General features: G+C 46.9%; 1 protein-coding gene across 1 annotated transcript in view; it reads left to right on the top strand.

Annotated features, from left to right (window-relative positions):
- Positions 1 to 3,281: 3,281 nt before the first annotated feature.
- Positions 3,282 to 16,606, top strand: part of CIMIP2C (ciliary microtubule inner protein 2C) — a 71,943-nt gene continuing 58,618 nt past the window's right edge. Inside the window, exon 1 of the mRNA XM_088465729.1 lies at positions 3,282 to 3,456. Within this exon, the coding sequence (XP_088321855.1) occupies positions 3,383 to 3,456 (74 nt within the window). The 5' untranslated portion in view covers positions 3,282 to 3,382. The remainder of the gene's footprint in view (positions 3,457 to 16,606) is intronic.

Genomic DNA, 16,606 nt, shown 5'->3' with positions numbered 1-16,606 from the left:
CTGAGTTAGAGTGTACTGTATGACAATGTAACCTGAATTTGTGTGGTTGTGCATAAATATATTGTTTATGTTATTTTAAGTCATCTTAGGTAACGCAGTCCCAATCCCCCTTTCCAAACATCCTTTATAGGTTAGATGAGTTCCCACATCTTGCCCATGGTCCCTTAAGGATCCGCAGATGGCGTATAAGGGTTGTTTTACCCTCCTGGAGACACATTGTCTAAATGGTTCAAATGACCAAACCGTGTCATACCATATATAACATTAAACTGTATATTCTCATGCATGACTAAACATATTCAGAATAGGTTGTGATAGCATTTGATTGGCTATCAAAGGGTGGACTGTCGAAGCCGGATGATTGGCTGAGGCAGAATCTGTTTACAATCGGTATCTGCAAGACGCCATTTTGCGACTGATCTCCCAGTGCCATTTTAAGTTACAACTCACGAGCTAAGTACAGATGGCAATGTTTTTGGTAATCCGTTTAGAAGCCATGACAAGCCCATTCTGGGGACAATCTTGCATAGAAATATACCAAAACAAACACCGTATCAGTTAGTAACTAGAAAAACAGCTTCCTGAGAAAAGTAATTAGAAAAAACAATACACCAGGAACTGTGGGTGTTTTTGCATGTAAATTAAGAAACCTCACATGTAGGCAGGTATAGGTATGGCAATTGAAATATAACCCAGACAATGATCTGCACAATTGAATTTGTAAATAGGCAGAAGAAAACCTTTAGTTTCACTGTCAGACAGGCTGGCACCAGCACACAGCTGGGGGTCTCCATCCTGTTTGAGAGTGAAGCTCACTGCCATAACATCATGCATTGTAGTTTTAAGAAAAATATGTTAGTAAGGGATAATATATATGTGTATATAATATATATATATATTAAATCCATCATAAATAGATTTATGTATTGCTTATCCCTGTAAGGGTATAAATGTGCATGCTGACTCCAATCTGGAGTCTTCTTGCTGATGCTGTAGACGGAGGTCTCTTGGTGATGCCGGTAACTGGTTCCAGTGCGCATGCGTATGTATAACTCTACCTAGGGTCTGTATAACTTCTCAGCGCTAAATTGTCTTTCGATCACAGCATGTAGCCTACTGTTTTTATGTTGAAATAATAATATACTTTGTGTGTTGGAAACACATTTTCCAAGTCTGAAGGCTTTTATTTTACTGTATGACTGCGTACGCAAATAGCGTCAATTTTAGAAGGTATAGGAAGGTTTAGCAGGTATAGGAAGGATTGTAACAGAGGTTAAATAGCGTTATAACAACAGTAATGTGTAGTACAGTAGATGTAGTAGGTGAAATACAGTAATGTGTAATACAGTAGTTGTAGTAGGTGATATACAGTAATGTGTAGTACAGGAGGAGATGTAGTAGGTTATATACAGAAATGTGTAGTAGGTGATATACAGTGATGTGTAGTACAGGAGATGTAGTAGGTGATATACAGTGATGTGTAGTACGGGGGATGTAGTAGGTGATATACAGTAATGTGTAGAGTACAGGGGATGTAGTAGGTGATATATAGTAATGTGTAGAGTACAGGGGATGTAGTAGGTGATATACAGTAATGTGTAGTACAGGAGATATAGTAGGTGATATACAGTAATGTGTAGTACAGGGGATGTAGTAGGTGATATACAGTAATGTGTAGTACAGGAGGAGATGTAGTAGGTGATATACAGTAAAGTGTAGTACAGGAGGAGATGTAGTAGGTGATATACAGTAATGTGTAGTACAGGAGATGTAGTAGGTGATATACAGTAATGTGTAGTACAGGAGGAGATTTAGTAGGTGATATATAGTAATGTGTAGTACAGGAGGAGATGTAGTAGGTTATATACAGTAATGTGTAGTACAGTAGATGTAGTAGGTGATATACAGTGATGTGTAGTACAGTAGATGTAGTAGGTGATATACAGTGATGTGTAATACAGGAGGTGTAGTAGGTGATATACAGTGATGCGTAGTACAGGAGGAGATGTAGTAGGTGATATACAGTAATGTGTAGTACAGGGGGTGTAGCAGAGGGTGTAGTGTATGACAGCAGCACAGGGTGATATACAGTAATGTGTAGTACAGGGGATGTAGCAGTGGGTGTAGTGTATGACAGCAGTACAGGGTGATATATACAGTAATGTGTAGTACAGGGGGTGTAGCAGAGGATGTAGTGTATGACAGCAGCACAGGGTGATATACAGTAATAAGTAGTATAGGGGGTGTAGTATGTGATATACAGTTATGTGTAGTACAGGGGATGTAGCAGAGGGAGTAGTGTATGACAGTAGCACAGGGTGATATACAGTTATGTGTAGTACAGGAGTTGTAGCAGAGGGTGTAGTGTATGACAGTAGCTCAGGGTGATATACAGTAATGTGTAGTACAGGGGATGTAGCAGGGGGTGTAGTGTATGACAGTAGCACACAGGGTGATATACAGTAATGTGAGTGTAGTACAGGGGATGTAGCAGAAGGTGTAGTGTATGACAGTAGCACAGGGTGATATACAGTAATGTGTAGTACAGGGGATGTAGCAGAGGGTGTAGTGTATGACAGCAGCATGGGGTGATATACAGTAATGTGAGTGTAGTACAGGGGATGTAGCAGAGGGTGTAGTGTATGACAGTAGCTCAGGGTGATATATAGTAATGTGTAGTACAGGAGGTGTAGCAGAGGGTGTAGTGTATGACAGCAGCTCAGGGTGATATACAGTAATGTGTAGTACAGGGGATGTAGCAGAGGGAGTAGTGTATGACAGTAGCACAGGTATATGTACAGTAATGTGTAGTACAGGGGATGTAGCAGAGGGAGTAGTGTATGACAGCAGCTTAGGGTGATATATACAGTAATGTGTAGTACAGGGGGTGTAGCAGAGGGAGTAGTGTATGACAGCAGCTCAGGGTGATATATACAGTAATGTGTAGTACAGGGGATGTAGCAGAGGGAGTAGTGTATGACAGTAGCACAGGGTGATATATACAGTAATGTGTAGTACAGGGGATGTAGCAGAGGGAGTAGTGTATGACAGCAGCACAGGGTGATATATACAGTAATGTGTAGTACAGGGGGTGTAGCAGAGGGAGTAGTGTATGACAGCAGCACAGGGTGATATATACAGTAATGTGTAGTACAGGGGATGTAGCAGAGGGAGTAGTGTATGACAGTAGCACAGGGTGATGTACAGTAATGTGTAGTGTCACAATGGGATCGCTGTTGCTCGGTTACTGTGTTGTGTAGTTACTGTACAGGAAGCACAGACAGACGGTCACTGTGTGAGGACAGGACAGAGTCTCGGATATACTGTACACCCTCCAGTTTGGGGTCTTGGATTTCCATGTGAGTCACATTACACCTGACAGATGGCATCTAGAAGTGCCGGCACCCTGATCACTGACCACAATGCCGCCTACATCCCGCCTGCCCTCATGCCGGGGTAAGCCGTCAGTGTATTCTCCGTTAGGACTGCTTTCTATATAGTGAGATTAACCCCTTATTCCCCAGGCCTTTATATTGCTCCGTGTATGCTGTATCAGAGCTCTATATGTCTAATGTACTGTACCACACTTCTGCTATTATCCCTGTCTTGTTGTTATATTACATCTCTAGTGACTTGTCCAGTTATTTTACCAGTAATCATTCTAAGGGGGAGATGTTAGTACATAAAGGTGTAATAATGTGAGGTGCATTAATACATAATGAATCATTTTATTTCTATAGTGCTTATCTCCCTAGAGCACAATAATGGAAGCATTGTTTCTATGCACACACCTGCGATATATGCATCCGCTAGAAGTAATTTATTACAATGATACTATTTATTTTATTATATGACATAAGTGAAATTTAAACAAATATCTTCTATGTAAATTGAGAGCCATTTAGGGGCATATTTATCGTCAATATTTGAGGGATATCCCCTGAAAACTGCCATTTTCCCGGGACCAACAAATATTACCGATTCTCAGGTGGGATAGTAGCAGATATCTCCGATATGTGCCGGGGTCCCTCCATATCCGAGCGCAAATGCAGCCCCCATAGGTTTCTATGCAGATGGCTTCCAAAGCTTCAGAATCCGGAGATGGCATTAGCCTATTATATACTATATCGCAAGTTTTACCGGAGAGGGATAAATGCCCGCTGACGGCCATGCATGTACCTTAGCTATGTATGTATAATTATATATTATATTTTATCTCTTATCTTTGGTGTCTGAAACATTGAGGCTCTGCGTCAGAGGTGGGCACTTTTTACACACAGGCCGACTGCGCCTTTATGCTAATGCCGCAACCGATGTGATTCCTACAGAGACTCTCACCAGCTGCAGTGCTAATCAGCCACTGTGCGTACAAAAAACGCACCATGAGACATCGCACCAACCCTTTGTAGGCACAGATTGTCCAGTTGAACATGGCCGCCGAAAACTGCGGAAAATGACCGTGACAAGCCCTCCATGGGGGCGGATCTAAACCTCTTTTAAGAGGGCGATTAAAGAATGAATTCTAACTCCTCCCCTCTGTCCTCATTACTCCTCCCACTTCCAGTCCTGGCTCTTCCCATTTTATATTGTGCTACAGTGAGTAAGGTAATTGCCCCCACAATATGCAATCTTCAGAGCCCTTGTTCCTTTCTGATACATCCGGGCGTTAATTTATTTCTTATTGCCATGAATAGCAGCAATAACAAATTCTAATTATCGGGTCTACAACCTGATAATTAATATAGAGCCATAATGATATACCATGCAGATTATTACTGCCTTAACTGGAGACCTGCAGAACATTGCAATGTCCCATCTACCCCCCTGACAGAAACATAGTGATGCCTTCTGCAGATGGTAATACTACTGTCATCTCTAGATTTGTCCGGAACATTGCTCTGCTTAATCTACCCCCTGACTGGTACACACTGTAATATATTCTGCAGATTATTGCTGCTCTAGCTAAACATCTGCAGAACATTGCTCTGCTCCATCTACCCCCTGACAGGTACACAGTAATATACAGTATTATGCAGATTATTGCTGCTCTAGCTAGAGATCTGCAGAACATTGCTCTGCTCCATCTACCCCCTGACAGGTACACAGTAATATATTCTGCAGATTATTGCTGCTCTAGCTAAAGATCTGCAGAACATTGCTCTGCTCCATCTACCCCCTGATGGGTACACAGTAATATATTCTGCAGATTATTACTGCTCTAGCCAGAGATCTGCAGAACATTGCTCTGCTCCATCTACCCCCTGACAAGTACACAGTAATATATTCTGCAGATTATTACTGCTCTAGCTAGATGTGAGTGGATCGTACCTGCTGCTCTTCTGGAACCTGCTTGGGTATGGATCAGTACAGTTCCTCTTTCAGGCTCCTCCTATCACAGCAGAGAGACAGGAGACCCCCCCCCCCCCCCCAGGACCCAGCACAGTAATAATTACACACTGAAAGTGACGTTAGTGTTACTGTGCTGGAGCACTTTGTCACACTGATAGTGAATAACAGTTTGAACATGTGAGAATCGTGCAATAACCATTAAATAGTAACTAGAATTGTCTTCAAACACTCATGAATGCATACTATAGTCATCACAGTAATATATTACAAATACTTGCTTCTTGTTTACTAACCGGTAAATAAGTACCTTAAATTCAACTAACAAACTTTCTATGCATGACCATATAATAGGTCTCACAAACAAGTGTCCTGGGGTGTAAAGCATTGTTTGCAAATGATCACTATAGAGCACAATTTTCCTATTCGTCCTGCGCAGCTGTCGTTGGTGCACATGCGGTATAAGGAGACTGAAGGAATTGTCATACACTGAGATGTAAGCACACTGTAATCCTCCTTACTTGAGAGAATGTTCAAGTGATACTATGTTAGCAATTTAACTTGTGTAATGTCATCTACACAGGCTGGTAATGGGGCAGTATCTCCATGTACTATAGGGGACCAATGCTATATCATCACTGAGTGCTGTCTGGGAACAGAGCAGTTTCCTGGGGTTCAGATCTCACCAGAGCCAGACTGGTATATGCCAAGGAGGGGGGAAGGAAGAGGCCCCCGCCCTCCACCCAACAGCTCCGGAATCATTATGATGTCGCGGAGACGGAAGGGGTGTAGGCGTGTATGGGCCGGCGGCTTTGCTGGGCCGGGAAGAGTCGGGGCGTGCCGCAAGGCCAGCCCCCGTGACTCACGGCACGCCCCCTTGAATTAACCACACCCCCTTCACACGTGAGTGCAGGCCGGACTGCCAGGGCTGATATACAGCCCCAGTCCATCCCAGGATCTCACCACAGAAATGATGCACAGATGGCTGGGCTGGGTTGTCTATCACAGGCTGGGGCTCACTGTGTCTCTCCTCAAGGCTTACCCCAGGTACTGGCAGTGCAGCTCCCCTGCTCTGTCTCTCTGCAAGGTTTCCCCAGCACAGGACAGCATAAAGTCCACAAATATGGGGGTCCTTATGGGGTATCACATAGAGATCTGCAGAACAATACTCTGATCCATCTACACCCTGAATTATGCTCCATTGTGCTCACAGCTACTCCGAAAAGCAGCTTTCCCCGCGATCAATATCAGAAGTAGCAGTGACACTTTCCGGTCCCCGTCCAGCCGACCCGTATCCCTCTACGCAACCCAGACCACTCTGAGAACATAGCGCTATCTGAAGATGGCGTTGGTTCTCACAAGCAAATTCCAAAGACATTCAGTTTATGGAGTTGCTGAATACAAGGCGCCCCTATTGGACCCCTAATAAGGAATGGGCTTGTTACTTTAAATCATGTGGAATATTACATTTCTGCATGTGGACCATGCCCTAAACGGATAATGAATAGGCCCCCTCTGGTGATATATTCTGCAGATTATTACATTACTGGTCTCTCTGGAGACCTGCAGAACATTGCTCTGCTCCATCTACCCCCCTGACAGGCACATGCTGATATCATCTGTAGACGTTTAGGTTACTGATCTCTCTGCAGATAATGTCAGACAGCTTTTCCCCCAGTCTCATTAGTACAGGTAGGATCTGTACCACAGGCAACAGTCACTACAACAGACTGAAGGTAAATACTTGTACACAACCATGAAAGAGACCCAGTGCTTTGTTACCTGACAGTGTTTGTACAAAGCAGGCATGCAGGGAAATCCCGCCGGGTGTACTTGCTGGGAATGGGGACAGAAATGGCGGCTCTTTATGGATTCTGCATTTATGGAAAAGTCTGTTTAAGTTTTTCATTAAACCGTGCACAGAAGTCCCACTGACGGCGTCTGCGCTCACTTCTGTATTATTGGCTGTAAAATGAAGCACAAGGGTATAATGGAGCCGTACGATAGATAGCGCACTGGGGGACGGCAGTGTACGCATCATTATTAATGGGGAACATAGAGACACATTTCTGGGTTATTACCATGTGAACGAGCGCAGGACTGGACGGCGGAGTAACGGTGCAGAACCTGATTTACACTGTTCTACCCAATGTTGCTGTATTGGTAACCTGCAGACGCGCCCTGTGCCTGTGCCTGTATTATATGTGTCCTCCCAGAGCTATGTCACTATTATTTAGGAGGCATTTTAGAATCTACTGCAAAATATAATGTTTTCTGTGTCAGTGAATAATACAGTGAGAGAGTTGTACATACATGGATTTTTGGGGGGTTAGGCAACTATATACCGCACGTGTGCAACAAATGCGCTGGTCTTATACTGCGTGATCTGTCACAGTTCCCCAACGCCACAGCCGGATTACCAATGGGTGGAGCTGGCCTGCGTTCCTAGTACAGGCGCCTCCTGTTGTTGTATTACAGTATATTAGCAATGATGCTGAGTCCATCTCTGAATTGGACCCAAAACTAAGATCTTTGTCACCCAGGGCCAGGGGCGCCGAGAAGGGGGGGCAGGTATACTAATTGCCCAGGCTTGCTGGAGGGGCCCGGCGGGGGCCTGGGTCCGGCACCGTTCTCCCTCCCTCTTGCGTCACAGCAGCCCAGCACACGCTAAGAAGCAGCCACGGCAGTCTCCTATGCCTTTTTTTTTCTAAGGGGCATGGCCACGTCTCTCACGGTTAGGCCACACCCCCTGTCACCTGGGCTCGCGCGACTGTCGGTGGCCCTGCCCGGGGAAAGGTAATAAATTGGCGTGCCCCTTATAACGCAAACTCCCTATTGGCAAATATGAGATTGCACGACCTCCACACTTAACCATAATAACCAAGGAAACAAACTATAAACGTAACTAAAATAACGACACAGACACAGTAAATGCCATAAAAATTGGTCAACCATTTTATTAAAGTTAAACAATCAAGTAAACTATGAAGAAAGAAAGAGGAAGAAAGTCTTACGCTAATCTAATGTCCACGACATGTGTGTAACTGAGCCAATGGCCTGTTACCAATAAAACTATAAGGCTCCAACTCTCCCAGCAATACACCATAACAGGGCCAGCCAGTCAGCCAGTGCCCCTGACCCCCAGTAGGGGAGGTCAGACTAGATTAATGTATTGGTATAGAGAGCGCAACTCCATATAGCCGCGCAATACCCACTGCACGGCCGTTCTTTCCCGCTGCATAGAGGTTGACAAACCCATCCGGCAAAGAAAAATAAAAATTTGCCAATTGTTTTTGTTTTTTAGGGTGTGAGGGAGGGGATCGAAGAAAAAAAAGAGACCGATCCTAACTAGTGTAAAACTCAAAATGTCTACCAAACCCCACCCTAAACCTGCCCCTGACTATCCCCATAGGCTAGTTACTTAAAAATTTAACCCTAGTTTCCCCAGTGTGAGGATCTGCAATCCCATCCTCCCTAGCAGTTTAAACTTGCTTGCGCTTAATCAAGCACTCGGTCGTCATTATGCCACACAGTAATGCGTGCCCCTTACAACACATGCCACACAGTAATGCCCCTTACAACACATGCCACACAGTAATGCCCCTTACAAAACATATGCCACACAGTAATGCCCCTTACAACACATATGCCACACAGAAATGCCCCTTACAACACATATGCCACACAGTAATGACCTTTACAACACATATGCCACACAGTAATGCCCCTTACACATTATGCCACTTACACATATAATTCCCCCCCCCCCTTCCCCAAAGCCTCTCACCTTATCCTCAGGATTTGGAGCCGCACGCCCGCATTGGTACTTTGCAGGTAGCCATCTGCAGCGCAGCTGATTGGCTGCCGGTCGACGAGCTCTGATTGGCTCACGACCTGCCCAACATGAGAATGACAGCGGCGCAGTGTCTCTGAAGGGCTGCGGGGAGCTGCCTGCGGATCTCAGCATGCAGCTCCACACCTCTTACAGCCAGCTACCTGGGTCCCCCCTCCGCAGCCTCTCCTTGGTGCCCACCAAGTCCAGCACCTGGGGCACATGCCCCTCTAGCCCCCCCTAGTTGCGGCCCTGCCTTGTGTACAGTAGTAGGTTTATCTATTCAGAGGTATCACTGTTCCTGGTGCTTGTATAGTACACGATACCCAATGATGATGACAGGCACGCTGTGTAGCTGCTTCTGATTGGCTGATTGAGTATTGATAGCTCCATCTGCAATGTAACCGTTATATAAGATAATACATTGGTTTATTGCTTCTAACCCTTAACAACCTTGTATAGCTTACTTAACTAATAAATAACAAGAGCTTGGCTAAAAGGTCACAGCTTTTATTTATAATTAATTAACCTAACCAGGGTGGCAGAGAGACGCTGCAGACTCAGTTCCAGCTTTCACATAACTCAAATACTCGGGGAACGACTGACACGTCCCCCCTCAAGACGTACTAACAATGCGAGGGTTTCACTCCCCCCCTGGGCCAATCCGAGGCGCTTACGCACAGAAGAGCGCCTGGGTCCCCCCACACGGAGAAGGACAAATTCGCCAGGTTCCTCGAGGGCAAGTACGGTACCCCCACAAAGTTATCTTACGCCACGTAAAGCCACTGAGCTGCAGCGTATTCCCGCCATGCTGCGCCTCCCCTATTTGGGAAAGAAAAGGTTAGTGTGACACAACAAAATTCATTAACGGGTGGGATGGTGGGTTTCAAAGATCCTTCACCAAAGAGGCTGTCTTCATGCAAACGAGCCAATATATTCTGATAAACCGACCACTCCCTCAAGCAATGTCATTGGCTCTACCAAACATCTGACCAGCCAGCACTATAAACTGCCCAGCAACAAGGCTGTCATAAATAGCCAACAGCAAATAACCAGTAATATTACATATCCTCACGCTTAATCAGCCTTCGCCTACTATAATATGAAGGAATGCTTGTGTATTCTCTTTTTTTTTTATTGACATTTCAATTTGGGTTCCCGGTTTGCTGAGAACTGTTGGGGACAGGACTGGGAATTTAGCAGTCAAATGCAGGACAAGATGAAAAGTTTGCAAAACAATTTTGAAGGCGTTTTCCATCCAATCCCACCAGTCAGGGCAACGACTGTCATAACCATTGCCCCACATAATAGCAATGTACATACACAGCTCATATACAGCCCGTAGCAGGGGAAAGCAAAACTAGAAGATTGTGGGTCTGATTGAAAGGTGCACATAATGTCCATGCTGCGCGCAAGCGGACGATGTTATCAGTCTGTGCAGTGTGTCAGAATCGCACTGCGCATGCCTCCCCATAGTTACCGCTCATAAACGCAGATTGAAATTGCACACCGAGAGATGCAATTGTGGGGAGCGTCTCGAGGAGGAGTTGGGGGGTTGCTAGCCAGTCGTGGGAGTGTCGCTGGCATGTCACGGCTAGCAACTGTATCCAAAGATGAAGTTGCACTCACCCCGGTGGCCATGTTCAGACGGATAAACTGCACCTGCCATAGGGAAGGTGCAATCGCCAATGCTGCATCCTAATACACACAGTGCAGGATTAGCGCAGGGGACAGTAAGAGTCTCGGTAGGAAGCTCTTCGGTTGAGGCGATAGCATTAAGACGCAGTTATGCTACAGCACAAGACGCCGTCGTGGCTGGAATAGCGCACACCTCTGGTTCCACCGCAACACTTGGCTAATGCCATATCCCTAATCTTTGATACATGTCTTGTAATAATATGTACAGCTTGGTCCCGAGGAGGTGCGCGTCCTGAGCATAAACGTAAGGTGCCCGCGGCAACACAATCAATTAAGAAGCTAATTGACAGATGAAAAACTAGATTCACGGGTACTCGGAGCTTGCCGAGATTATCCTACATATGGATTAATAACTACGACCGAGACACTGCGTATAAAACAAATTGTGGCCACTAACGTTGACAGTACACAAGCCGATTATGGCAGAATGGTATCGAAATACCGGCAGCTGTTCAACTCCCGACCGCGGAAGCCCCGACAGGAAGAGATCCCGACGAGGGAAAGTAAGTACTCTAAACCTGCCCCCCCCCAACCCTCCCTTTGTGGTGCCTAACCCTAATGTCCCCCCTGTGGTGCCTAACCCCCCTCTCTGCAGCCTTACCCTAACACTCAAGGAGAGGGTGTCTAACCCTAATTTCCTCCCAGGGGTGCCTAAACCTATCCCCCCCCCCCTCTTCTTTGGGGACATGACAATACTTACCTGGCCATGGACGTTCGAGATTGACCAAGGTTTTCATTTCACTAAAATAGCTGTAATATTGCTGTATTTGTGGCGCTTAAAAACCCCACTCTTTTAGATTTACTATGTAATACAATAGCAAACGCAGAATTTCTAGAGGGGGGGGTTTCCAAATGCTTGAGTTTACAGCGAGTGTGGCCAGTCCATGAAGAGGACATAATTAACACTTATCCAGCTATAATATGCGTCATACATAGTGTATTGTGTGTCATAACTCCAGCATATACAGGACCAGCGATCACAGTAACCCATTATATGTGCCATACATAGTGTATTGTGTGTCATAATTCCAGCATATACAGGACCAGCGATCACAGTAACCCATTATATGTGTCATACATAGTGTATTGTGTGTCATAATTCCAGCATATACAGGACCAGTGATCACAGTAACCCATTATATGTGTCATACATAGTGTATTGTGTGTCATAATTCCAGCATATACGGGACCAGTGATCACAGTAACCCATTATATGTGTCATACATAGTGTATTGTGTGTCATAATTCCAGCATATACGGGACCAGCGATCACAGTAACCCATTATATGTGTCATACATAGTGTATTGTGTGTCATAATTCCAGCATATACGGGACCAGCGATCACAGTAACCCATTATATGTGTCATACATAGTGTATTGTGTGTCATAATTCCAGAATATACAGGACCAGTGATCACAGTAACCCATTATATGTGTCTATTGTGTGTCATAATTCCAGCATATACAGGACCAGCGATCACAGTGAGCCATTAGATGCGGCAGTAGTCCATCCTGTCAGACATGGGCACCATTCCAGAGCAAGTCCGGGCAGAAGAACCTAGCACTGCCCTGGGCATATATTTACAGATCGGTCTCCTTATACACTGGCTAGTATATTATTATACAGAATAATTAACACAATTAATGGTCTATACTTAGCAGAGTACCTCTAAAGGGGCACATCCACTAGCAAACCAAAAAACGACTGCATGATTACGACATTGTACTCATGCAGTCATTTCACGTTCAGTCGGTCAGTGTAGGCACATCAATCATCCCCTACCATACTCAACCTGACGTTATCGTCAGCTTGTACAGCATGTTTGGCCGATGATTGATGTCTGAAACGACCAGCGGGAGTGCGCAACACTGGTCTTTTCCGACATTAATGTGCCAGATTCATGTGCGATTGAACGATATCGTTATCGTTCAATCGCACATAGAAATCGGCAAGTGGATGTGCGCCCTAACGATGCATGTTTTCCAGATCTCCTAGGCGGTGCACAGGTGTATTTATTACTGGCTAACACATGTTAAAAAGATCCACAAGTGGTGCTGATTATTTCATTTGTGATACTGAGAAGAACATGCAGCACTAGTAACATTCTATTATATTACTATTTCTATTGTGGTCATGGTGCGGGCTGGGGAGGGGGGTTTCCAGGCAAGCGGCACCCCCCCCGTGTTTGCCTCTGTAATATACTGTATGTGTATATGTTGACTTTTTCCTTATTCCAAGAAGATAAAATTAATACTTTCCCCCGAAGCTACGAACCTTCGTCTGCCAGTCCGTTCTGCATTATATCCCATCGTACGCGTGATGCACAAACCCTGTTATCTCTACGCATTCCAGGAATACGCGTCAGGGACGGCAGAGCATTGTGCTGCTGATAATTAGTGCCACAATTAAGCAAAACTTTACTGTTACTTAATTAGTTTTAGTGAATTATTTATTTAATATGTATCCATTATTTATTCTAGTGCCGGGTCGCTCTGCCTGTAACGCGAGCCTCTTTATATTATGTATCCCCTGAATGTACCATGGAGCGACCGCAGCAATTATTTGAGATATGATAACGCCGTCTCCAGATGGCGCTATTCTATAGTAGCCTATGGGCTACAAAACTTACTGGGAGAGGGTTCATCTGGAGGTCTCCCCGGCAATGGCCGCCACACATGCCTGGTCCGTGGACTGCACATGCTCAGACCGGCCCCGGATCACGATATAGAAGTCAAATAATTGCTTTTGCGATAATTTCCCTTATTTACACATCGCAGGGACGGGCTCCTTTCTGACTCCCTGTCCAGCATGTGATTCTTAGGCCCATATCATGTAGCCCCAAAGTCGGCCTGACAACGGCACTTATCAGGGTTATTTTTTCGGGACCTGATGTGTCCCGAAAAATAATCCACGATTAGTGACGTTTTTTTCAACCAAAAAGGGAGAGAACACATAAGTCTGCGAGCTTATCGCGGCTCCTATGTGTTAATTGCGAACTATCCTATTATTTCGCCCGAAATAATAGGATAGGGAGAACAAAAATTCAGGGAAAATCCCCGTTTTTCGCCGATCACGAGGATCAATTAGCGCCCAAACAGTGTTCGGGGCTAATTGGTTATGGCCCTTAGTGTATTCGGACGAATGTGAATTTCTTATTGCCACAAATAGCGGCCATAAAAAAATTCTAATTATAGGGTCTAAAATCCGATAATTAATAAATATGCCCCATAGTCATTTACATTGCCTTTCTGCTTTATAGGTTTATTAATTGAAGTTGTGTTTTGGATTGTTCTGCTTTCTCCAGTTCTACTTCTGACGTGAACAGCTGTGGCCTCAGCCTGTTTATTGGCCTCCATACTGACCGCTGACTGCCCTGCACTGACACCTGGTACTGGGACATTGCTTCTGACCGCTGACTGCCCTGCACTGACTCCTGTTACCGGGACATTGCTTCTGACCGCTGACTGCCCTGCACTGACCCCTGTTACCGGGACATTGCTTCTGACTGCTGACTGCCCTGCACTGACCCCTGTTACCGGGACATTGCTTCTGACTGCTGACTGCCCTGCACTGACACCTGTTACCGGGACATTGCTTCTGAACGCTGACTGCCCTGCACTGACCCCTGTTACCGGGACATTGCTTCTGACCGCTGACTGCCCTGCACTGACACCTGTTACCGGGACATTGCTTCTGACCGCTGACTGCCCTGCACTGACCCCTGTTACCGGGACATTGCTTCTGACCGCTGACTGCCCTGCACTGACCCCTGTTACCGGGACATTGCTTCTGACTGCTGACTGCCCTGCACTGACACCTGTTACCGGGACATTGCTTCTGAACGCTGACTGCCCTGCACTGACCCCTGTTACCGGGACATTGCTTCTGACCGCTGACTGCCCTGCACTGACACCTGTTACCGGGACATTGCTTCTGACCGCTGACTGCCCTGCACTGACCCCTGTTACCGGGACATTGCTTCTGACTGCTGACTGCCCTGCACTGACACCTGTTACCGGGACATTGCTTCTGAACGCTGACTGCCCTGCACTGACCCCTGTTACCGGGACATTGCTTCTGACCGCTGACTGCCCTGCACTGACACCTGTTACCGGGACATTGCTTCTGACCGCTGACTGCCCTGCACTGACCCCTGTTACCGGGACATTGCTTCTGACCGCTGACTGCCCTGCATTGACCCCTGTTACCGGGACATTGCTTCTGACTGCTGACTGCCCTGCACTGACACCTGTTACCGGGACATTGCTTCTGAACGCTGACTGCCCTGCACTGACCCCTGTTACCGGGACATTGCTTCTGACCGCTGACTGCCCTGCACTGACACCTGTTACCGGGACATTGCTTCTGACCGCTGACTGCCCTGCACTGACCCCTGTTACCGGGACATTGCTTCTGACCGCTGACTGCCCTGCACTGACCCCTGTTACCGGGACATTGCTTCTGACTGCTGACTGCCCTGCACTGACACCTGTTACCGGGACATTGCTTCTGAACGCTGACTGCCCTGCACTGACCCCTGTTACCGGGACATTGCTTCTGACCGCTGACTGCCCTGCACTGACACCTGTTACCGGGACATTGCTTCTGACCGCTGACTGCCCTGCACTGACCCCTGTTACCGGGACATTGCTTCTGACCGCTGACTGCCCTGCACTGACCCCTGTTACCGGGACATTGCTTCTGACCGCTGACTGCCCTGCACTGACACCTGTTACCGGGACATTGCTTCTGAACGCTGACTGCCCTGCACTGACCCCTGTTACCGGGACATTGCTTCTGACCGCTGACTGCCCTGCACTGACACCTGTTACCGGGACATTGCTTCTGACCGCTGACTGCCCTGCACTGACACCTGTTACCGAGACATTGCTTCTGACCGCTGACTGCCCTGCACTGACACCTGTTACCGGGACATTGCTTCTGACCGCTGACTGCCCTGCACTGACACCTGTTACCGGGACATTGCTTCTGACCGCTGACTGCCCTGCACTGACCCCTGTTACCGGGACATTGCTTCTGACCGCTGACTGCCCTGCACTGACCCCTGTTACCAGGACATTGCTTCTGACCGCTGACTGCCCTGCACTGACACCTGTTACCGGGACATTGCTTCTGACCGCTGACTGCCCTGCACTGACACCTGTTACCGGGACATTGCTTCTGACCGCTGACTGCCCTGCACTGACACCTGTTACCGGGACATTGCTTCTGACCGCTGACTGCCCTGCACTGACACCTGTTACCGGGACATTGCTTCTGACCGCTGACTGCCCTGCACTGACACCTGTTACCGGGACATTGCTTCTGACCGCTGACTGCCCTGCACTGACACCTGTTACCGGGTCATTGCTTCTGACCGCTGACTGCCCTGCACTGACACCTGTTACCGGGACATTGCTTCTGACCGCTGACTGCCCTGTACTGACCCCTGTTACCGGGACATTGCTTCTGACCGCTGACTGCCCTGCACTGACACCTGTTACCGGGACATTGCTTCTGACCGCTGACTGCCCTGCACTGACACCTGTTACCGGGACATTGCTTCTGACCGCTGACTGCCCTGCACTGACACCTGTTACCGGGACATTGCTTCTGACCGCTGACTGCCCTGCACTGACCCCTGTTACCGGGACATTGCTTCTGACCGCTGACTGCCCTGCACTGACACCTGTTACCGGGACATTGCTGCTGACCGCTGACTGCCCTG

The sequence above is a fragment of the Taudactylus pleione genome, unplaced genomic scaffold, assembly GCF_031769625.1.
Source record: "Taudactylus pleione unplaced genomic scaffold, aTauple2 ptg000063l, whole genome shotgun sequence".
In the NCBI taxonomy this organism is placed as follows: Eukaryota; Metazoa; Chordata; class Amphibia; order Anura; family Myobatrachidae; genus Taudactylus; species Taudactylus pleione.
This window is presented reverse-complemented; position numbering and strand designations above follow the sequence as displayed.